Here is a 24851-nt window from a genome sequence, read left to right as displayed (position 1 = left end):
ATAGAAAGAAGGAAGGGAGCCAGAATCCGAAGGTATTTCAGAGATGAAGTGGACGAAGCCATAGAAAGAAGAAATATGCAGGAAGGGGACTGCCAAAAGAGTAAGAACTAGAGAGAACAGTTGAACGAAGGAATATAGTGAAAACTGTGGAAATCCTTGGTATATATTGTTGTATAATTTTTTTGTGGGAAAAATTTAGTAAATAAATTTATATCAAAGACCACGAAATTATAGATTTTCATCGCCCTGTATATGACCAAAAATTGTAATAGGATAATTTCGTGAGTAATCAGTGTTTTCGCGGAATAGTGAAATCGTTAAGAAGGTGGTTTTTCTTAATGGGTTTTTGAACGGACTAAAACAATGGTGCGGTCGGAGTAGACAATACAGTTTTATTTCGCTTTGCAATGGACAATAAGACATTTTATAAAAAAATTCGAAGAAGGTTAAGCGGTAAACAAATTTATTAATTTTAGAATTAAAGGCTTTTTGTTTAGCAACGAGAGAAATTTGATGCCTCCCAGAATTTAACAAATTGGAAAGTTGTATACAAATTAAATCGTTTCTTAAGAAATGATAATATAGGTGTATTGGGTAGAAAGGATGTTTGGTGATTGGTGGAAAATGATGGATGGAAGGGATGAGAGTGTTGAGTTTGATTTTGACGAGAAAAAAATAGGCACTGTGAAATTAATATCTGAAGACAGCAGTCCAGTTTTTGAAAAGTGAGAAGTCAGTGTACCATTGGCCTTTGCGAGCAGAATTAAGTTGAAACGAAATCGTTGACCGAGTTGAAAAGTTAATTTTCCTGGGACCGAGGAAGATTCCTGTTTCTGTCTAGAACGAGTAGCCGATTGGTATCTATTTGAACAAGATATCGAGCAGAAAGAAAACTTAGTCGAGAATTCGAGCGACTTCTGTTTGTTTGTGAAGCAGTTTAAACGAGAGGGACCTTTCGCAACATCCTAAGAGTACGTGTGGGAGAATCGAGGACGGCGCAATCCGGGAAAAGAAGTAGAGAAGAAACAAAAAGGTTAGTCAAATCTTTTGTGAAACGGAGAGAGTTTGTTTATATCCACACCATATTTGCTTAATTTTTGCATTGAACAGTTCTATAACATAATTAGTCATTCCAATTTTTAAAGAAGAAATAAGTAATCAATTCAAAAGAAGAAAAGTAAAGTTTATTAAATTTTGTAAGAATAAATAACGAATCATTTAAATAATTTTGTTTTGTTAAAACAGAGGAGATATCAGAATTAAAGCTTAATTTATTAGATGAGAAATTGTTGCAACAAATCTAAATTTTTAGCATATTTTTTAAATCCTATGTTTATGGTATATTGAATAAATAAATAATATTTTTAAACATTTATATGAAATTGAGTGTGTTTAATTTCCCTGTTTTTCCTTGGATGGAGTAAGCAACTAGAGATACCAGAAGCCATAAACCAAAGGTAAAGCATCAAAAATAAAATATCCCTGAGAATAAAGTTTATTAGAAAATTTAATTTAAATTTGGTTTTGTTTTACATAAGCAGCAATTAAAATAATTGAGTAATTAATTAAATTAAAAATTTGCTCATTAATCTCATAAAAGAGAGCAATACCGAGCATAAGAATATATAGAAATATTTGACATGATTATTGACAATGTTTATAATATTGTGGAAGAAAAAGACTTCCAACCCGAAAGTATTACCATTCCAGCCAAAACTATCCATTGCAATTAACCAAAGGTCAAGATATCTAATGTTTTCATATGTCAAAAGAAGAAAATATACGTTAGATAAAGTGTGGAAGAATTATCTTCACTAGCAAAAGCAAGAGAGTGTCAAAAAAAGGGAAACCAAAGTGTGCAAATACCCCATGCAAGAAGAAGGATCAGACAAGAAAGAAGTTTTGAAAGAGTTGATTGATGAAGTTTGAGAAATTACGAGGCAGATAATAATATGAAGTTATTCCCTACCAGGTCTGGATCCCGCGTATGAAAAAAAAGTTGATTAATAGCAAGCTGAAAATTTGTTAATAGCTTAAGGGTGTCTAGTCGGACAAACTTTGATATATAGGAACACTGGAGCAGGGGCAGTTCCACGAAAACGGCACATGTATTTTGTCCGACAGAACAGACTTAAACTCTCCGAACAGAGATTAAACTCTCATGCAAAAATCAGACTGCTATTTAGCACCAAATGGGCGTTTTAATGAGTGGAACATGTAGAATATGTCAATTGACAGAAATTATGATAGGTGATAAATAGAAGTCTGATTTTTGCATGAGAGTTTAATTCTGTTCGGAGAGTTTAAGTCTGTTCTGTCGGACAAAATAAATGTGCCGTTTTCGTGGTCTGAGCGTTCCAAATTTTTAACCTGTTCCACAATTAAAACTTCCCCTGTTCCAGTATTCCTATATATCAAAGTTTTTCCGACTAGACACCCTTAAGCTATTAACAAATTCTCAGCTTACTATTAATTAAACTTTTTTTTCATACGCGGGATCCAGACCTATACTGCAATAAAATGTAGAACCGATTTGCAGGTTATTTTATTGAAAATTTATCTTATTTGTTCATTCACTGGTCGAGTAACCCAAGTAATGAAAACACGAAGGAGTCAGTACATAAAGCAACCATCCTTCCTTCAGTTTAAATACTATAAAAAACTTTTTATATTCATAAAATTTATATTTTCTGATTTGAAAAACAACTCGAAGATCAATTTCTCCGCATTTAAACTCAAGAACTTTTCTTAATATCTCGAACAAAAAAGCCGCTCGTTCTCAATTAGTTCCACCTTCCACCGTTCTCAATAGCGATTTCCTACCGAAGTCAGCGCAGCGCTCATTATCATTCTCGATTATAATTACCAATAATTCCTATTCCTATTCTCATTCTTACTGTTCTTGTCGAATAAAATACCAATTGAGCGTTTAACGCGTCCACTGAAAATTTCAATTAATTTTCCTCTGGGAAGAATCACAAAAACGTTATTGAAAGTAAAGAGCAGGGTTGCCATTGCCAATTATATTCGTCTGAGGAATTCGAGATCGATTTTTTATTTAGTATAACTTTAAGATTCTAGAACAAGAGTTTAACAAAAAAAAAAACACTAAAAGAACAAAAAGCAAATCGTCGAAAAAAGATTTTACTGCCTACTAATCTTTAATTTTTTAATCGCAAAAAGACAAATGTTACAAAACCGTAAAAAGGAATGATAGGAAAGTACAACTTAGGGGCAAATATTTTAAATCAAAGGAAAGCAAAAAGGTTATTATAATATTCTGCTTGCTGCTTGTTCCTTAAACGTTTTGACAATTTTGTAACACCTTTTTATGTTCTACTTTCTGTTTTATAGTCTTCGTGATAGTCTTTACCGTTATATTGAAGTATTCTTTGCTAGCTATAGGTTGCTTTTTCACTTTCCTAATTGGCATCATCATCAACACGTAGCGCTACAACCCTGGGTGGGTCCTGACTGACTGTACAACTTTTTTCCAATTTGTTCTGTCTTCCATCAACCTAGGGTCAAATGGAATGTTCATTTTCCGGAGATCTGCTTGGATGTTATCTCTCCATCGCATTCTGGAACGCCCGAGTGGTCTTTTGCCTGTAGAAATCGCCTCCCATACCAGTCTTATAAGTCTCTTGTTATGAAGTCTGTGCACGTGGCCTACCCATCTTAGTTGCTGTGATTTAATTTCTTTCACAATATCGGCGTCATTGTAGAATGCTTTTAATTTTCGTTCAAAACGTCTGAGCTTTTCTTCGTTTGCTTTGGTCATGGTCCACGTTTCGCATCCATATGTTATAGAGGTCTAACGATGGATTTATAGATTTTGATCTGGGAACTTCTTGCAAGATTTTTTGATTTTATAAGCTTATCCAGTGCGAATAGACAGCGATTTGCCGATTTAGTTCTGTCTTTTATTTCTTCAGTAACATCGTTGTCACGTTGTCAGCTATGATTACGGCCCCCAGATACTTAAAACGTTGTACTCTCTCGAAATTGAAGGTGTTGGCCGTCACATTTTGTCCTATTCTGTCTCTTCGTGTCCTTATATCCTATCCTAATTGGCATGCAAAAACGCAATGTTCTGCGTCATCTTCCAACTGACATATTAGGCATTGATAGGCATTTGTCTTTTTAATTTGATAAGTATAGGTACTAAAAGACTTAAGACCTGTCAAAAATTGTGTGAAATAAAAATTTGCATGTCTAAATTTGCTGTTCATTTAGGGCTCTATGTTAGATATGGGCATCTTCGTCCAATTTGGTTTAATTCTTTCTTCACTTTCTTCTTTCTGCACTCGATCTGTCACCATCACACTATATTTTCTGCTTTCCTCTCTGATCTTCTTTGTACCCCTTTCTCTTATTATACATAGTCACCTGTTCCAGTTAATGATAACATTAACTGGTTTGGTACAACTTCATTGGTACAGCAATTGCTGTGATTGTCTTATATGCACTTACCACCCTTAGTAATCATTTCATCATGATATTCCACACTATCGGTCCCAACACCAATCCCTGAGGACGTTGCCGTTGTATCCAACGATTTTTTAGGTTATTTGTATTTTTCCGTATAATAGATAGTCACACATCACATGATGTGTGTTAGATATGTAGGAATATTCATGTCTTTCATTTCTTTCGATTATCGTGGCCCAATTTGCTGTATTAAAGACATTTTTAATACATTATATAAAGCATTACTGTAACTACCCATATTCTTGTTCTACTCTGAATTTATTCTGCTACCCATTTTATTGCGTCAACTACTGATTTTCCGTTTTGGAATTCAAGTTGTTGTTTCAATATCGTTAATCTGCTTTTTTAAGTATTTCGTCTGTTTTACCCAAGGTATAAAGCAAACAAATTCCTGGGTTCACGGGACATCTCATTTAAAAGGTCGCCTAATCAACTTTGAAACGATATATTATTAGAATATTTATTTCTACAGGGTTATTCAAAATTATGTACACAGTCAAGTAAAATAGAATTACAATAAATCTTCTTCTTCTACAGGTGCCATCTTCGCTACGGAGGTTGGCAATTATCATAGCTATTTTAATTTTTAGGCAGTAGCTCTAAAAAGTTGTTTTGAGCTGCATCCAAACCATTCTCTCAGGTTCTTCAGCCGTGAAATTCGTCTTCTTCCGATGCTTCTTCTGCCATCTATTTTTCCTTGCATTATGAGTCGCAGGATGCCATACTTCTCGCCCAGCATTACGTGTCCGAGATACTGTAGTTTTCTTTCTTTAATTGTAAGTTCAACTTCCTTCTCTTTACCTATTATTCTCAGTACTTCGTTATTCGTAACTCTATCTACCCAGGAAACCCTCAAAATTCTTCCATAGGTTCACATTTCAAAGGCGTTAAGTCGTCTCATTGTCTCTACATTTAACGTCCATGATTCCACTCCATAGTACACACATTACAATAAATACTCATTCACTAAATTAAATTACGTTAGGACAGAATTTACTGTTTGTCTATCTCATTGCATCATTGCAGAAGGTCCTCAATTTGAATATTTCTTTTAATCTTATGATACCTATATTACTAAATATTTTTTATTATAAGTTGATCGCAGTAATAAACCAATAGTTTCAGATAACCATATAAAAATAAATATTCAAATATTTCCATCGTTGCAAAAGCCGAATAGGAGACTTTTCAAATAAGGTATCCCGTGGCCTCGGTTCATATTAAACAAATCATTGATTACGTCATTACGTCAACACTGACCCTACGGCCAAACGAGCGACAAATACAGCGCTATAAGAGCAGTAAAATGAAGCTCGAAAAATCGATCCTACAGTGAGTATATCTACAACGCTGTCTGACCATCCACTATACTCATGTAGAACCCATTTTTCCAGCTTCATTTTACTGCTCTTACAGCGCTGTAATTGTCGCTCGTCTGGCCGTAGGCCGAGGATGTAGGAATGTCCAACACATATGCATATACATAGCAATTGATGCAAATTTTTTCGTCGTATGTTTGTGATATAATGAATTTATTCCATACTTTTGTATCATACTGTATAACATCTCTTATTAAACGACCGCCGTTTTTCGTCGTAACACTCAAATCCTTTCATAGTTAAATTCCTTGTCGTTAAAAACGTATTCAAATGCAATTTCACAAACGAGCGAGGGAAAACACCCCCTCACAGCTCGCACCAGACTCGAGACAGATCTGATATAACACGTTTCTTAATGTCTTTATTTCTTTGAGTGGGTCATCTCGCGCGCGAACTAGAGCAACAGAACATCTTTGCTGCTCCACACTTCCTACAACGCTTCTTTTTACGCTCATCTCATCATCAAACTCCCGAGGAAGCTTTTCGGAGAGAATTGCAGGAACGAAATTGCCCTTTGGAGAGAAAGATTTATTAACAAAAAATAGAAACATTTTTATTATTAGTAAAAAAGAAGCTGTCAGCGAATTTAATAAAACAAAGTACTTTTATCAATTATCGACACTATATGGAATACACGATCTATTTGCAACAAAGATAATAAAAAAAAGAAAACCACAATTAGACGAAAGCCTTATTCAAAAAGTCCTCCTCTATCTGCTTCGGGCACAACTTTTAAAAATATTAAGAAGAAACAGTAGCGATCAACAGGTAGCAAAAGCGCGTTCCAAGATTGCGGCTGTAATTTTGAATATTTTTTCGAGATATTTGGCACACGTATTCGTAATATAATAAAGAATGGCGGTACAGAGCCCAATTTGAAAAATATATTAATATGTGGAAATTACTCTGTAATTAAATACAATATTAGAAAAACGAGTCTGTACCGCCATTAAGAAGAACAAAAAAAATACACTTTCTTCAAATAAACTTTTTTATCCGATGCCTAGATTTTGTGTCATTTTGGAACTACTAATTAAATAAAAAATTTTAATAGTTCCAAAATGACACAAAATCTAGGCATCGGATAAAAAAGTTTATTTGAAGAAAGTGTATTTTTTTGTTCTTCTTAATGGCGGTACAGGCTCGTTTTTTTAATATTGTATTTAGTTACAGAGTAATTTCCACATATTAATATATTTTTCAAATTGGGTTCTGTACCGCTATTCTTTATTATATTACGAATCCGTGTGCCAAATATCTCGAAAAAATATTCAAAATTACAGCCGCAATCTTGGAACGCGTTTTCGCTACCTGTTGATCGTTACTGTTTCCTCTTAATCAATTTCACTTTCACCAAGACTCACACACTCTTTCAATTTGTTGTAGATTTTTAAATAGGAAAAAATATATAAGTTTAAAGTAAAAAAAGGCCTCATGAGTCAAATTTCCCCCAACTAGTTCGGGTTGACAGATGCTGTTCGTACGAGAGCGGCTGTGGTCACGGGCGCCCATATAAAAATTTTCAGGGGGGAGGGCAGACGTGAAAATGTTGCACATTATATTTTGTATACTTTGGATAACCATATATAGTATACAGCACCTGGAAAGCTAGGTATGAGCACTTGCTAGGCTAGCACCTGCCCATTAGTATGGGCGCCCATGGCTGTGGTCTCATTACAAGTCTTATTCCAGAGAGGAAAATGCGAAAACGCATGTCATTGATTGCAAAATAGAGTTTGATAAAGTTCAGCACGCCAAGATGATGCAAATACTAGAACAACTAGGTATTAATAAACAAGATCTGAAAGTAATTACAAACTTTTATTGGAATCAAACCGCAAATGTCAGAGTTGGCTGCGAACACACCACATATATGAAAATCATGGGTGGAGTGAGTCAAGGCTCTATTTTGTCTCCTCTAATTTTCAATATATACTTTGAAAGAATATTTATTGAAGCTTTGCATGAGGTAACTAAAAAAGGTATTCTACTAAACAAGTACAAACTAAACAACATTAGCTATGCAGATGACACCACAGTGTTTGCGGACAACCTAGACCTACAAGTTCTCAACAAAATCAGGTATAACAGTCAACAATATCGACTCAATATAAACGTAAAGAAGACAAAGCTTATGATTATTAGCTAGAAAAAGATAACAGATCAACTCTACGTCAACCAAACCTCTGTAGAAAAAGCGACACACTGCAACTACCTCAGCATCATAATAAATGAACAATGAACTAACAACCAGGAGGTAAGAGCGCGCATCGGAAAACCTAGATATACGTTCAACCGTATGAGGTTCATCTTCAAGAGCTCCAACCTCTCTCTTAGTATTAAAGAATGCTGCGATGCTACATCTTCTCTGCGTCTTGAACGAAGATATGTGCACGCGAATAGTTGGAGAGCGAAGTAAAAAAGGACAGAAAAATTGATGCGATATCACCATCTCACAGAATGGCAATTATACATAAAAAATTATAGTAATATGCTAAGCAGAAGAGGGGCAAACTAAATAACAAGATAAAAAAATCAAAAGTATAGAATACATCACGATAAATAACGGATCTTTAAAGGAAAAAATAAGATAATGATCCTCTTTGCCTTTATCCCTTTGCGGGATCGACTTGGAGCTTGGACCTTAACCTTGAATGCGCCATCAATGAAAAAACTAGAATCATTCGAGCTGTGGGTGTATCGAAGAATTTTGAAAATATCGTGGACAGAACATGTCGCAAACAAAGAGGCTCTGAGATTGAGAAAGATGAATAAAGAAATTGAAATCTGAAATACCATCGAAACAAGAAAATTAGAATATCTCGGACATATTACACGTGGAGGGAGATACAACTTGCTCCAATTGATTGTGCAGGGAAAGATTAAAGGAAAAAGAAGCATAGGGAGACGCAAAATATCGTGGCTGCGCAACCTGAGAGAGTGGTACGGATGTACATCAAATGAACTTTTCAGAGCAGGCGTCTCTAAAATACGAATAGGTATGATGATTGCCGACCTCTGTCGCGGAGATAGCAATTAAAGAAGAGGGATCGACTTCCCTAATTGCATTTCTCCACACAATTCTATCTTGGATCATATCAATATCAATCCCCTGTATTGACATGTCCTGCCTAAGCGTCTACCCCAGATCTTCTTTGATCTGCCTCTCCATCTTCTAAGAACCTGCAGTTCAGCAATTCTTCGAATTGGGTAATTAACGTCTCGTGGTTGAACATGACCAAACCATCTTAACCTATGCTACCTCATTTTGGCATTAATTAAAGCCACCCATATAGGTACTTCCCCTAATACACCCATTTTAATGTTATCCTTTTTTATCACTCCACTTATCATTCTAAGCATTCCCATGTCCACCACATGCATTAGTTGTTCCTCTTTCTTTTTTTAACTGCCCATCATTCAGTTTCGTAGGTACATCAATTCCGGTGTTATGGCTATTTTATACAATGTTTTCTTCAGCTTTATTACGATTTTTCGGACACACAACATACCACTCGCTTTCTTCCACGTCATAGACTCAACCCTAATTCCACTGCATGCATCTGCATATACTTCGCCATTACTTCGATAGTAATACCGATCCTAGGTACTTAAAACTATTACTTTTCACAGTCATTTCACCATTCAAAGATATCATTTTATTTGTAGTAACCCCATCCCTAAATGGAAATTCAAAATTCTCCGTTTTTGTCCTGCTATGTTTTAAACCTTTTTCCTCTAGAGCTTGTCTCCACTGTTCCAGTTTTTGTTCTAAATAGCTTTCACTATTTCCTACTAACACTACATCGTCAGCATACATTATGCATCAGGGAACGATACACTGTGGTTTCTCTGTTATATGATCCAAAACGATGGGACAAAAAATAACGTTGTCTAATTCCCCATTCCCTGAATATACTTAGATCCGTTCCTGTACCGAAATTCCACCACCGTTAGAACGAAGTTATCATTTAAACGGAAAGCCTGAAGGCACAAAAAGAAGCCGAACGTTTTTCAGTCACTCATCCAACCCTTTAACTCGCATCTTAGTGCCACAGGCCCTACTTTCTGTCAAATGAAACTCCGAACGAGTGGGAGGGGGAGGACATATGTGCCCTGTGATGGGAACGATGTCAAGGTTAAAGTGTATTTTGTCTTTTCGATTTTCTAGCCACGTCAGTTTTGGAACGTGACATGCTACACATGTGGGAGAAAATCGGGAAGATGGTATATAGGAGTGTAATTTGTATTGGGTGAGTTTAGTAGTCAGTTGCAATATTATAAATCACAAATTTCTCCTTTAGCTAGCAGACATGCTTAGATTCACTTGACTGGATAGAGGTCTAATATCAGTTATTTACTATATCCTAACTTAAGATGTAAGGATGTCCAGAAGGTGCGAAATATCTTAAAACCACTAAGCATTATTCTTCTTATCCTTTAAAGACATTGTATCAAGCCCATTTTACTCTGTCTGCAGCGGTTCTGCAGACAGAGCTTCTGTTGTTTTTCCATTTTATTGCTTTAAATTTTTTAACCACGACGTGCGTCGTCTTCCTGATTCTCTTTTTTCCTTCCTCATTCCCTTGTATAACCAATCGTATTAACTCATATTTTTCATTTCTTAGTATGCAATAAAAAGTAGTTTATTTTTCTGTTCTTCATAATGCTGATTAATTATTTCTTTTTCATCTTTCTTAATATGTCTGTGATTGTTACATGGCGTGTCCATGATATTTTCCACATTCTTCGATAATACCACATCTCAAAGCTGGCAAGTCTTTTTTCAGTTGCGTCTGTAATTGTCCAGGCTTCAACTCGATATAAGAGCACAGATAATACGTAAAATCTCAATACTGGAGTTCTTATTTCTATTACCAGTTTTCAATACATAATAATTCTTTTATCTTATTCAACGCACTTCTTGCCATCTCAATGCGCCATTCCATTTTGTTTTTATTGACAATCATATTTTTGTCTTTTTTTGTGTTCAGAACAGTACCTCTCGCAGTAATGCGTCGTGCTGTCAAACAAAATTTGCAGCCCTTTTCTGTTGCATAGAAGGAGTGTTGTATCGTCTGTATATCTGAAATTATTCCATAATGTTTATTTATCTGACTTCACTATAGCACCTCTTTAAACATCTCTTCTGAGCCCAAATTAAAAACAGTGGAGATAGTATACATCCTTGTCGTACTCCTCTTCTTATAGGTATCTCTTAAGATTTTTGTTTGTCTACTCGTATTATGGCTCTATGACCTATGATATTGGTATAAATTTGATATAGACCTAGACACACGTGGAAAGACCTCAAAACATAGCAAACAACAAGAAGACAAGTTTTATAAGCTAAAATAATAGACTAAAATGTAAACCTAAACAAAATAATATATTTTAACAACAATAATAAATATACAGTGCATTCATAAAGTGTGGAAACGGTCTATTATCTCATGACTTAATTATTTTCAGAGGTAAAGCTCTGACAGGTCTATTTTTATTTTTAAATTATGATTTTTTGGCGTATAGTACGTAATAGTGACGTCACCGATTTGGGCGTGATGACGTCATCGATGATTTTTTTAAATGGGAATAAGGGTCGTGTGGTAGCTCATTTAAAAGGTGATTCAATTCTCTATTCAGTAATTTAAACATTAACATCATTATTGATACAGGGTGGCTAAAAAATATTTTTTGAATTAAAATAATTGACGCAAAAAGAAGAATGTATGTAATTTATTTAACTTAAAATACATTTTACTGATGAAAAGTAATATAAAAAAAATGTTTATTTCATAAATAAACATTGCTTTTCGCTTAAATTAAATGTCAAACAGCCACACACCTGCCTCTTTGCAGTTTGAACATTTTAATTTAAGCGAAAAGCAATGTGTATTTAGGAAATAAACATTTTTTTCTCTTTTCTGACAGTACTAAAATGTATTTTGAGTTTAATAAATTACATACATTCTTTTTTTTGCGGCAATTAATTAGATTCAAAAATTATTTTTTTGGCCACTCAGTATAAATACTGATGTTAATGTTTATATTACTGAATAGAGAATTGAATCACCTTCCAAAAAAACTATACAACCATCTTCCTCTACAACTTAAATCTGCAACATCTTTCCCCAAGTTCCGTAAAATGACAAAAGCCTATTTATCTGAAAGACCATATTATTCAATAGCAGAGTTTCTTAAATAATAACTAAGAAATTACAGTATTCTTAATAAGTAGAATCTTAATCTATATTTGAGTGTCATATGCAGCAGCATAACTTATTAAATTACTTATTAAATTTCTTAAGGTAGATCACGCAATTTGCATTTTTTTTTAATTTTGCAATAGATTGTTACTGATTTTTATTTCACTTTATTCTGTTTTATTTATATTGAAGATTTGTATAATTTTAGTAAATTGTATTTGTTATTGTTTTTATTTATGATTCTTCTAAGCTTTGTCTATAAAATTGTTAAATTTTTCATGATAATAAGGCATATTTCTATTCTATTCTATTCCAAATGAGCTACAACACGACCCCTATTCCCATTTAAAAAAATCATCGATGACGTCATCACGTCCAAATCGATGACGTCACTATTATGTACTATACGTCAAAAAATCATAATTTAAAAATAAAAATCAACCTGCCAGAGCCTTAACTCTGAAAATAAATTAAGTCATGGTCATGAGATAATAGACCGTTTCCACACTTTATGAATGCACTGTATAACATAAATACCCTACCTTTTCGGGGGTCATGGACGTCCGAGGCTTTGTATATAACTGAATGAAAAGAAGGTTTCTGCATACTTTCTTCTAGAAAATACCTGCTGACTGGTTCTACGTGGTAGTCTTCGGAGGCAGTGGAAATTGTGCCTTCAAATAATCCTTCTTTCGTTATTAAACCATGTGCTACCGAATCTTCATCGTCTGAAACAAAAACGTTGCGTTTAATTTGGTTTTTGTGTGGGTCTTATTTTCTCAACAAATAACGAAAAAATAAAAAAATATACCTATGAAAGCAAGAGTACATATAAAAATAGTGTCACTACTCCGTGTTTATTGAAAGCTCAAGAATACTGCATAATGCTATCACCTTGATAGCGCTTGCTGCCAAGCAGCGAAAACACCACCGTCTTGCAGCAGATCAGAAACAAAAGTGAAGTTTCGTTGTCGGAACAACGGATGGTTAAAAAAGTTATTTTTAAAGTAGAGCCCGACGCGTGGGTGTATAATTACTCAAGAGGATTTGCAATTTCAACTAAAGACACTTCTATTGTTCATAACAATGAATGAACAACCAGTTCATTATTTGATAATTGTTCACTTTGTAAAGCAAAATATTGGCGAACTATACGAGCGGAAACAAAACAAAGAAAGCAAGTTGACACTACAGCAATACTTGGATAAAGTTGCTAAACTGCAACAACAAAATGTGAAATGGTTGCAAGAAAAACTGCTTCTAACTTTACATGAACCATCTGTTACAGTTTTGGATAATGCCCAAAAATGCACTTCCTCGGGATTATTTCAATTCGAAACTACTACAGTTAGCCGAAAGGAATACGAAACCAAAAATACATACAGTAGACCAGATAATACATATAGTCCAGGGCGGATCTGTTTTGAGATGGACGTTGAGAGGTGACTCAAATTTTTTTGCAGAAATTGCTTGAAAATAAATCAAATAATAATATTTGAGTTATCCTCCCTCTCAAAAAGGTCCGGAACATTGTTTAAATAATCAAAATGTCAAGAATTGAAGGAAAAATTCGATTTTTTTCTTGGTTTTTTGATTATAACTTTAAAAGTATTCATTTCCGAGAAAAGTTGTACTGACATAAAAGTTGCGTAATTTAATTTACTACAATATAGGATTGGTTAAAAATTTAAAAAATAGTCACTTTAGTTGCAAAATAGCAATAATTGCGAAAAAACCATACAAAAACAAGTATTCGCATTTTACGTTTTTCAACCATTTATGCTACACTTAGAACCTTCATATTTCACCCAGAAAAACTTTATGATACAGTAAAACAATACTTTAAATTTCATTAAGATCGGTTCAATAGATTTTGCAAAATAAATTTTGCAATACAGCTTTCGCAAAAAAAATTCATTTTTTCAAAATGTTACAGGACTGAAAATAAAGCAGATAGCAAGTTAATTTTTTTTTGCATATAGAAGTGTACTGTACCTTTCATTTGCAATTTTCAAAATTAAAATCGATTAATTACCACGGCGTCAGAAAATTTTTGAAATAAACAATAATTTTTGGTGCTACGCGCAGGACAGCGGTGTTCGATTCACACAGGTTGATTTCCACCAAAATTTCTTCCAATATTTATCTAATATATTATTTTCTTACTCTATATTTTGTTGTATTTTAATTTTTTAATTCCACAAAAATCAAACTAATTTTATTATTGTTTGTGAAAATTGTTTAAACAATTGCATATGTTTAAAAATAATAAACTTTTATTAATTAAGTTAAAATATATGAACAAAGAAAGCTTTGGCTAATAAAAGTGTTATTTTAAAGGATAGAGTATGTGTTTTTATTTTGCAATAAACAAATTTATTTATTTATATCGAAATGTCATAAAAATTAAAATGTATCAATCATTATCAAAGGTCATTGGAATGCCCAATCAGAGCAACCTATCCGCTGTCCTGCGCGTAGCACCAATAATTAATGTTTATTAAAGAAATTCCTGACGCCGTGGTGTTAAGCGATTTTAATTTTGCAAAATTGCAAATAAAAGGTACATTACACTTCTATACGCAAAAAAATTTTCAACTTGCTATCTGCTTTATTTTCAGTCCTGTAAGATTTTGAAAAAATGAATTTTTTTTACGAAAGCTGGATTGCAAAATTTATTTTGCAAAATCTATTGAACCGATCTTAATGAAATTTACAGTATTGTTTTACTGTATCATAAAATTTTTGAGGGTGAAATATGAAGGTCCTAAGTGTAGCATAAATGGTTGAAAAACGTAAAATGCGAATACTTGTTTTTGTATGTTTTTTTCACAATTATTGCCATTTTGCAACAAGGGTGACTATTTCTTAAAATTTTAACCAATTCTATATTGTAGGAAATTTAATTACGCAACTTTTATGTTAGTAAAACTTTTCTCGAAAATGAATACTTTGAAAGTTATAATGAAAAAACCAAGAAAAAAAATCGAATTTTTCCTTAATTTTTTGACATTTTGATTATTTAAACAATGTTCCGGACCGTTTTGAGAGGGAGGATAACTCAAATATTATTATTTGATTTATTTTAAAGCAATTTCTGCAAAAAAATTTGAGTCACCTCTCAACGTCCAAATGTACTAATATTTTTACAGATGCGCCCTGGTCTAATAGTTTTGGAGGTTATTTCATTCATAGAGATTCTGACCAATAGAAAGCTCTCTCTTCAATCCTGACCCTCCGGAGGGAGTATAATGGTCGACGTGATGTCGTGTATTTTCCGTCTCCAAAGATCTCTGTCTCTGGTCATTTCTTTTAACTCATGAATAGGTCTTTTGCATATTCCTGTAATTTGATCGATCCATCTTGTTGGGGATCTTCCTCGTGATCTTCGGCCTTCCACTCTTCCTTGTACAAGCTTGTACAATAGACAGCTACAATAATAAAAATTACAGCGGGAATTTTTTTCGATAACACAGCCCAACAAAAAAAAATTGTCTTGCTGCCGAAGAAAAATCAACTGATTTTGGTTAATTCATCTGTGCTGATTCCAAAAATGCAAACCTTTTCTTTGTATCAGCTCTAGTTTTCCAGATCTAACATACTCATCCAGTACTTAAATATTCTTACATTTCTGTATATCCCACCACTATAATTGCAATATGTTTATAAACACACTTAACAAATTCTAAGACAAATGCATACTAATGACTTCAAATTAAAGTGTACTTATTGGAATTGCCCATAACTTGAAATTAGCGCTAATTGCTTTTTAAGTATTGTCCGATCAGTAAATAGTATTTTCTCCGAAATGGCCTTAATAAATTTCTATAAAGTCGATTGCATTCCATTATAAAATATAGTTTTAACTTGAGTTTCGTTGCAAGAGTTTGATTTTGACAACTGAAAACCATGGCTTCTACAAGCAGGCGTTGTTGTGTGAATAACCCGGATGTTTTTTGCTGGATATATGGCGAGTACATCCTAAAGGAAAGTAGAAAACCAGTCTGTGATTTTGTAAAAAGGGCATATCCAGCCTATTTTTGTGTTCATTTGGGAAATCAAGATAAATCCTGAGCTCCACATGTAGTGTGCAAAACTTGTCTTGAAAACTTGCGACAGTGGATGAAAGGACAACAGAAATGTTTGAAGTTTGGCGTTCCAATGGTATGGAGGGAACCAAAAAACAATTTTGACGATTGCTATTTCTGCCTAGTTAATATAAAGGGCATTAATCGTAACAATCGACATACGTGGACATATCCTAACCTGGATTCAGCAATAAGGCCAATTCCACATCAGCTTGAGCAGATACAGATACCGATTCCAATATTTAGCAGTCTACCTACGTTACCAGAGACCAGAGGACAACATCGAAACGTTATCTTACGAACTACAGGCTAATAGATTTGAGGAAGACGACAGTGATTTTGAAGGTGATTCAACACGTCCTGTGAGCCCTTTACTCAGGAAGAGCTAAGCGATCTTATCAGAGATTTGAACCTCCCAAAGGATTCTTCTGAGTTGCTTGCCTCCAGACTAAAGGAAAATAATTTTCTTCACCCAGACACCAAAATTACATACTACCGTAATAGAGAAAAAGATATTTTGCCTTTTTTTTCTCAGCAAGATGATATGGTTTTTTGTAACAATATTAAAGGACTGTTAGAAAAAATGGGTGTATCGGAATATACACCAGATCATTGGCGTCTGCTTATCGACAGTTTCAAACGAAGTTTAAAGTGTGTCCTTCTAAATAATGGTAACAAATATGGAAGTATACCAATTGGGCATTCAACAAAAATGAAAGAAGAATATAAAACAATATCGCTGGTGCTAAAAAACATCAAGTATGACCAACATCAGTGGGTGATCTGTGTTGATTTTAAGATGGTGAACTTTCTCCTGGGACAACAACGTAGTTAACGACGCATTGGTCGACCGAGAGAAAATCATATTACCTTCCTTACATATTAAACTAGGGCTGATGAAACAATTTGTAAAGGCCCTAGACCAGAATCGTCCTTGTTTTGAATACTTGCCCAGCAAATTCCCTGCAATTAGTAACGAAAAATTGAAAGCCGGAATATTTGATGGCCCTCAGATAGGACAACTTATAAAAAATTCTCATTTTACAGAATCGATGACTAAAATTGAACGTAATGCATGGTGCTCTTTTGTGAAAGTTGTGCAAAATTTTCTTGGAAACAATAAATCGGAAAATTACCGGGATATAGTGGAAGAAATGCTCAACAAGTTTAACAAGCACGGTTGTCATATGAGTATTAAAATTCATTACCTTCACAGCCACTTAGACCGTTTCCCCGAAAATCTTGGTGACCTTAGCGAGGAACAATGGGAACGCTTCCACCAAGATATCAAAACGATGGAAGAGAGGTATCAGGGGAAATGGGACACTCACAGGATGGCGGATTACTGCTGGAGTCTTCAAAGGGACCGTCCTTTCAACCCATTAACGCCGAGAAATTTTTTTTTGTTTTCGACAAAATTTATTAAAAATCCTTAAATGTAACAGTATTCTGTACAAAACGTAACAAGAAATTTTTTTGTAAATGGAATAATTATCGAGAAAAAAAATGTTCCCATATGTGGCCACTAGGCACGAACCCGATATATGTTCATTAAGAGTTACTTGGTAAGAAAATTGCGAAAACAGTCAATACAAGGGAAAACATCATATTTGCAGCACATTGTTTTCCCTCAACTTAAAAATCCAATTCGTGCGCATCTTCTTCTTTTGTTTTCTGGTACAGAAACCACAAAATATTTAATCCCGTGTACCAATATCTCCAATTCGAGAGTCACTTCTTGCAGCTGTGGACACTCTTCCTGGTGGTTTCGGTGGGATTTTATATCTTATTAGATACATTTGGATAATTGCCCGTGTAAATTTCAATTGGCTAATGGTACGACCAGATTTCCTATACAACTTCCATGCATTTTTAATGTTCGCGTCCACTAGGTATGTAAAAATAGGCAATACCATTTTTTTGGAACAGATTCCAATTCGTTAGCAAGATAAATCGCTAACCATCAAATCAGTGCCACCCATATTTTTATTGTATTTTGAAATAATATTTTTGGCCTCGGAACAACAATGTTTTTTTATCCTGTCTCGAAAACTTTTTAGCAGGTCTAGTAGTTGGTGTAATCTAAAAACTTCTAAAGGGCTTGAACCAGCATACTTTAGAGTTATCAGACTCTGGAAAATCATATACTGTAGAAACTAAATCCCTTGCTTAGCAAAAATCTGCATTTTACTGCCGCATGAACATAATTAGAACTCTAGATTTGTCAAAGTGTCACTCGGTCAAAGTGTCACTCTCGTTTAATTACTACTGATTATGTATTAAAATTGTAATTGAAAAAAAAAAGAAATTTATAACTATTATTGGACCAATTCCATTCGGTTTTAAATTTTAAAGTAGCGCAATCTTGTGGGATATATGATTTAAACAAACGAATATTTCTACAAAATGTATAGCAGACTGTACCCATAATCTATGATTAAACCTCGATAAAAGTCACTATAAATCCAAGACTATCATATAATACGCACGCCATTACTACAAGGAGAAAATTTATAGATTTTTTACGAGTTCATCGTATGGATGGGCCCGCGGTCGCTATCATAAAATCTATCAATTTTTGAATTTATGCCATTCCAAACAAGAATTTATACGACTCTTTCTCGTTCACTGGAGAATATGAGATGTCTTTGCGAGGTATACTCGTATCTGAAAATATTGATGGAATTAGTAGAAAGTATAACCATATGAGGTGTTTTTACCTGATTATAATGATAAAAAAGTTGAAATATTTTGTGGAGAAAGAGAAAATTCTCTATAAGTCGAAATGCAGAATCCTTCGTGACTATCTACTGCCTGAGTTTTTCACATATTTATAAAGTATACTCATTCTTTAAAAATATTCAATATTCCTCAAAGTTCTTCACTACAGAATCTCCACAAAATGCGATAAGGTTATTGGTTGCTCACAATTTGGATTTCGAAAAGGCCTGGGTACCAGGGAAGCACTAGTTGCAACCCAAGTGCTAGCTCAGAACTGCTAAGATCAAAGAAAAGATGTAATGATGTGCTTTATAGATTATGAAAAAGCCTTCGATCGAGTACATCACAAACTCGTACATATACTAAAACAACTCGACATAGATCAAAAAGACATTCGTTGCATAGAAGCTCTTTACTGGAATCAAACAGCTGTCGTCAAGGTGGATAATGAAACAACGTAAGCTCAAAAAATTGTCAGAGGTGTAAGACAGGGATGCATTCTCTCCCCACTACTGTTCAATTTATATTCAGAAAGTATCTTCCAGGAAGCTCTTGAGGAATGCGAAAGCGGCATCAAAGTAAATGGTACCTGGATCAATAATATACGATATGCGGATGACTCGCTCTTAATAGCAGACAATATAGAAGACCTCCAAAACCTTCCTATTAAAACTAAAGAACATAGCGAGAACATGGGACTTAGGATTAACATAAAAAAGACGAAGTTCTTTATAATCAGCCGTCAATTATGTCAACATCAAAATACAAGACTAGCATATAACAACCAAGATATAGAGCGCGTAAGAAAATTTAAGTACCTGGGAACCTGGCTATGTGAAGACTGGATGTCGGATATGGAAATTAAATGTCGGATAGAAAGGGCCAGAAGTGCATTCATGAAATTCAGAAACGTCTTTACGAACTCTGACTTTGACCTGAACCTAAGACTAAGATTCACCAAATGCTATATATGATCGGTGCTCATATATGGCATGGAAGGATGGACTTTAAAAATAAACACAATGAATAAGCTAGAGGCATTTGAGATGTGGATTTATCAACGAATCCTTAAAGTTCCCTGGACCGCACGAATAACACATGAAGAAATCCTGAGAAGAAGTGGTACAGAACGACAACTACTACGCACAATTAAATATAGAAAAACGGCATACCTGGGGCACCTAATTAGAAACGAAAGATACCAGTTTCTGCAAACCATAATTGAAGGAAAGATCGAAGGAAAAAGTGGAGCGGACAGGAAGAAAATGTCACGGCTCCGTAATGTCAAACAATGGACGGGACTCAGAAACATAGGAGACCTAATACAGACTGCAAGGGATGGAGAAAAATGGTCAAACGTGATCGCGAACATCCATTAATGGATTGGATAAGAATAAGAAGAAGAATTCATCTTTCTCAGAACCTCTTTGTTTGTGACATGTTCTGTTCACGATATTTTAAGAATTCTTCTGTATATCCACAGCACGAATGATTCTAATTTTTTCATTGATGCCGCATTCAAGGTCCAAGCTCCCATTCCGTAAAACAAAGTCAAACGTAGCACCTAGCCAACCTAACTCTTAGCTAAAACTTAAAATGTCTGGTGCAGAGCACTTTTCTCATTTTGTTCAAATTTGCTCTCGCCTTTTCTATTCTGATTTTGATTTTCTGGAAGTAATCACCTGCGGAGTTGATCATTGTTCCAAGATTATGTGCTATAACCATACAATTATGAAAAAATTATAGTAGATAAAAAAATCGTCAAATTCAATTTTATCGCATAATAGTCTATACCAGCGGTTCTCAACCACCGTGTCGCGACACACTGGTGTGCCGGAAGAACCTATCAGGTGTGTCGCGAGATTTACGAATACGATATTTTTTATTTCTATTTTTTTACTTATTATAATATACCAATCATGCATTCAACCATTTTTATTCGATATTCAAAGTAATGTTAGGGAGGTATTAGCAAATACACAATTTGCTCTACAACTGGACGAAAGCACGGACATTTCGGGAAAGGCCTAATTGATATCTCTTGTAAGATTTGTGTACGGACCGGAAATTATTGAACAGTTCCTATTCTGTCGTGCATTGGAAACAAAAACCACTGGAGCTGATAATATATTTTCTACTGTTGACACCTTCTTTCAGGATCACGGACTTAAGTGGACGGATTGTATTGCGATATGTACATATGGTGCTGCTGCAATGACGGGAAATGTCAAAGGATTTTTAAGTTTCGCACTAAAGAAAAACCAGTTGATAATAATTACTCATTGCTTTTTACATCAAGAAGCTCTAGTAGTAAAAACTACGGATAGAAGCCAACTGGGTGAAGTTATTCATACTGTTGTTTCTATGATCAACTATATCAAAACTCGTCCGGTGGAATCAAGGGTGTTTGAGAAACTTTGTAAAGACATGGGCGCAGATCATAAAGTCTTGTTATTTCATAGTAAAATTCGTTGGCTTTCGAAAGGAAAAATACTAAACAGAGTTTTAGAACTTAAAGACGAACTACTCGAATTTTTTAAAACAGAAGATGACCAAAATGATTTTTGTAAAAATCTTAAAAACCCTCTGTGGTGTGCTAAATTGGCTTACCTTTCTAACATTTTTAATAAGCTAATTTCTTTGAATGCAACTATGCAAGGACGAAAGGAAACCATAATATCATTAACTGATAAAATAGGTGCGTTCTCCAAAAAACTTACATTCTGGAATTCGGTTATAGAAAAAAACGATTTGACTGCTTTTCCCGAAACCTCTATAACTTTAATTAATTTGAAATCTGAAGAACAGACTCTACTAAAGGAGAGCATGAAAGAGCACTTATGTAAGTTGCAAGAAGGGACAACTAAATACTTTATCTCTGCCTTGAGTGCTAACTGTGAATGGTTGATTGCACTTGACGAGAACAACGTAAGCAAGACAGAATTAACCTGTTCTGAAAAGGAACAACTTATTGAAGTGTATTCTGACACAGTTTTAAAATCAAAATTTAGAGAAGTAGCTCCAGATGTCTTTTGGATTTCAGTTAAGAATGAATACCCAGAATTAGCAAAGAAAGCATATCTATTTTACTGCAGTTTTCGAGCTCGTACTTATGTGAATCTGCATTTTCTGCGATGAAAAATATAAAATCTAGCTACCAGTCTCGACTACTTGATGTGGACAGCGAGCTGAGAGTGTGTCTGTCTACAATTCGTCCTCGGATAGATATACTTTGCAAAAGTTATCAGGGTCAAATTTCATACTAATTTTGTGTATTCTTTCTGTTTTGTTTTTTGCTTGTTATGTTCTTACGAAATACAAAATAATATGCTTAATATATTCATCTGCACTTACCTACCACTAGCAAAAATTTGTACATATAAGGGTGTCGCGAATCTGTAAGGAGTACGTTAGTGCGTCGCTGAGTAAAAAAGGTTGAGAACCGCTGGTCTATACTACTGCCAAAGAAACATATGTATAATCTCTGAAGAACTGGTGATACTAGACCCCTGGTCCCTTTAAAGTCTAAAGTGAGACTGAATTCAATTCTCACACAAGGAGATCTTGACGGTAAAATTTTCTCCATTGGCTAGGATACTTCACACGCTAATCGAACCGTTTAATTTAACCAATAGAAAAAAAAGTAAGAGATTCAATACGGGTTGTGATAAATATTGGATGTTAGTTTTCCTCATGAATCACATTGTAAACAGCAAGTAGGTACTTTAATTTCACTAGCGACGGCTAAGTGTTTTCCGCAGAAATTAAGATATAATTAGGATGTTTATAAGGTCGAATATATTATAAATTTAAGATGTAGTATCAAACATTAGAAAACACTATTAGGGCAGTCAATGAGGGTATTTGGCTTCGAATTCCATCCTACTACATCGATATATTTGATATTTTCACAGTAAGTAGGGAATAGCTCAAGAAATAAAGTCTATCCTATGCCGACGTGCGCTTTTATCTATGCTCATTGAAAAATGACACCTTTTCGGACGGATTTTTGCGAATACCTTAAAAACTATGCATCTAACAAAAAAACTATATAAAATATTTCTGTAGGTTATAAAAAAACAAAAGAGATTCGTTCCTTCATAAATCTTCTAGTTAAAATACAAAGTGGGATATGGTAGGTACTAAGAGTTTGATTTTTTGCTACATGCTCAAATCTATTCAACTTGAAATAACAGAGAAACTGTCGATTTTAGGTTTATAATAATATTAATAACTTTTGTAGCGCTTGAAACGACCTTTAAAATGAGCAATACTAAATGTCGATTACATTCAAACTAAGCGAGATATGCTGCAAACAAAATTGATAACTGTAGTATATTAAGTATGGAGAACGGTAAGGGTTTTATACCGATCGAAAACAATTGTTTGGAGGAGGAGCGGAGCGACGACTCCAATTATTGTCTGAGATCGGTTACCCTTAACGTTCGACATGCTTGTAACGTTTTTTGCACGATTGATACCATTATAAATTATAAAATTAAACATTTTCGTCATATTGACTAGTTTCATTCATTTTATCAAGATAGATACTTTGGTTTTTAGGTAGTAACTAGGGTGCATAACAACAATGGAGAATTGAGTTTTTATTTAGTTGTCAATAATTTTAAGTACAATTTTGATTATTATAAATTAAAATATGAGCGAAAGTGAATTTGAAGAAATTGAACGGGCTTGGGAAGAAGGGTGTTCCGCAATTATTCCCGAAAAATCCAAAATCCGTTATCAAAATACCTACCAAAGTTTTAAAAAATGGTGCGAAGGCAAGAATTTAAGAATCGAAGAAAAGACTCTATTGGCATATTTCGTTCAAAGACATATGCAGTTGAAAGCTCCTGGAAGCCTCTGGGCAGAATATTCAATGATTAAATCCACCGTTTTTCTTTATGATGGCATTGATATTTCCAAGTTTTCAACTTTGATCGCGTATTTGAAAAGAAAAATTAACAAATTGTGCCATAAGTTTCAATATTAATAAATAATTCGTTAGTTTTCTTTATTCTTTCAAAAAATAAATTAAAATTAAAAGATTTTTTAACTCGACGGTAAGTGAACTACTTACCGTCGAGTTGGAGTACTTACCGTCGAGTTGGATTACTTACCGTCGAGTTGCTAGTAAATGTCACCTACTGACGTAAAATCTGTCACGGTAAATAGTCAAAAATGATCAATCGTGCAAAAATGTATTTTAAGAAAAAAATGAGAAGTTACTTTAACCCCCATCTACCAAAATGTAAATGCATCGTTTTCTTTCCACAATACCTTTAACTATAGTGTTATTTCTATGTTCAAAAAGTTGGACTGGATTAAAATGAATGGTATTTGAAAAAAAAAATAAGATCAAATTATAGAGCGCATTTTTAAATTTTCTTAAAAATCTTCCTTTTTCTCCATGTAACTCGAAAAAGATAAGAGATACGAAAAAAGATACCAGACAAAAATGTAGGGCTTTTTCAGATAAAAATTTCCTTTTTATTTTTTATTACTGTATCTCTTATCATTTTCAAGATACATGGAGAAAAAGGAAGATTTTTAAGGAAATTTTAAAATGCGCTCTATAATTTGATCTTTTTTTTCAAAAACCATTCATTTTAAACCCGTCCAACTATTTGAACATAGAAATAACACTATAGTTAAAGGTATTGTGGAAGGAAAACGATGCATTTACATTTTGGTGGATGGGGGTTAAAATTACTTATTACATTAGTTATCAATTTTGTTTGCTGCATATCTCGCTTAGTTTTAACGCAATGGGCCTTTAATATAGCTCATTTTAAAGGTTCTTTCAAGCACTACAAAAGGTATTGGTAGCATTATACACCTAAAATCGACCGCTTCTCTTTTATTTCAAGTTGAATACACCAATTTGAGAATGTACCACAAAACAAACTATTTTCACCTACCATATCTCTTTTTGTATTATAACTAGAAGATTTATGAAAGCAAGT

General features: G+C 34.1%; 1 protein-coding gene across 1 annotated transcript in view; it reads right to left on the bottom strand.

Annotated features, from left to right (window-relative positions):
* LOC114328012 (disintegrin and metalloproteinase domain-containing protein 10-like) overlaps positions 1 to 24851 on the bottom strand; it is a gene marked incomplete in the record, with an annotated part of 957890 nt that overhangs the window by 505849 nt on the left and 427190 nt on the right. The window contains 1 exon segment of the mRNA XM_050649896.1: positions 12619 to 12804. Coding sequence (XP_050505853.1) covers positions 12619 to 12804 — 186 coding nt within the window.

Source organism: Diabrotica virgifera, chromosome 1 (genome assembly GCF_917563875.1).
Source record: "Diabrotica virgifera virgifera chromosome 1, PGI_DIABVI_V3a".
NCBI classification, from domain to species: Eukaryota; Metazoa; Arthropoda; class Insecta; order Coleoptera; family Chrysomelidae; genus Diabrotica; species Diabrotica virgifera.
Note: the sequence above shows the minus strand (reverse complement) of the source record. Positions and strands in the feature narration are given on the sequence as shown.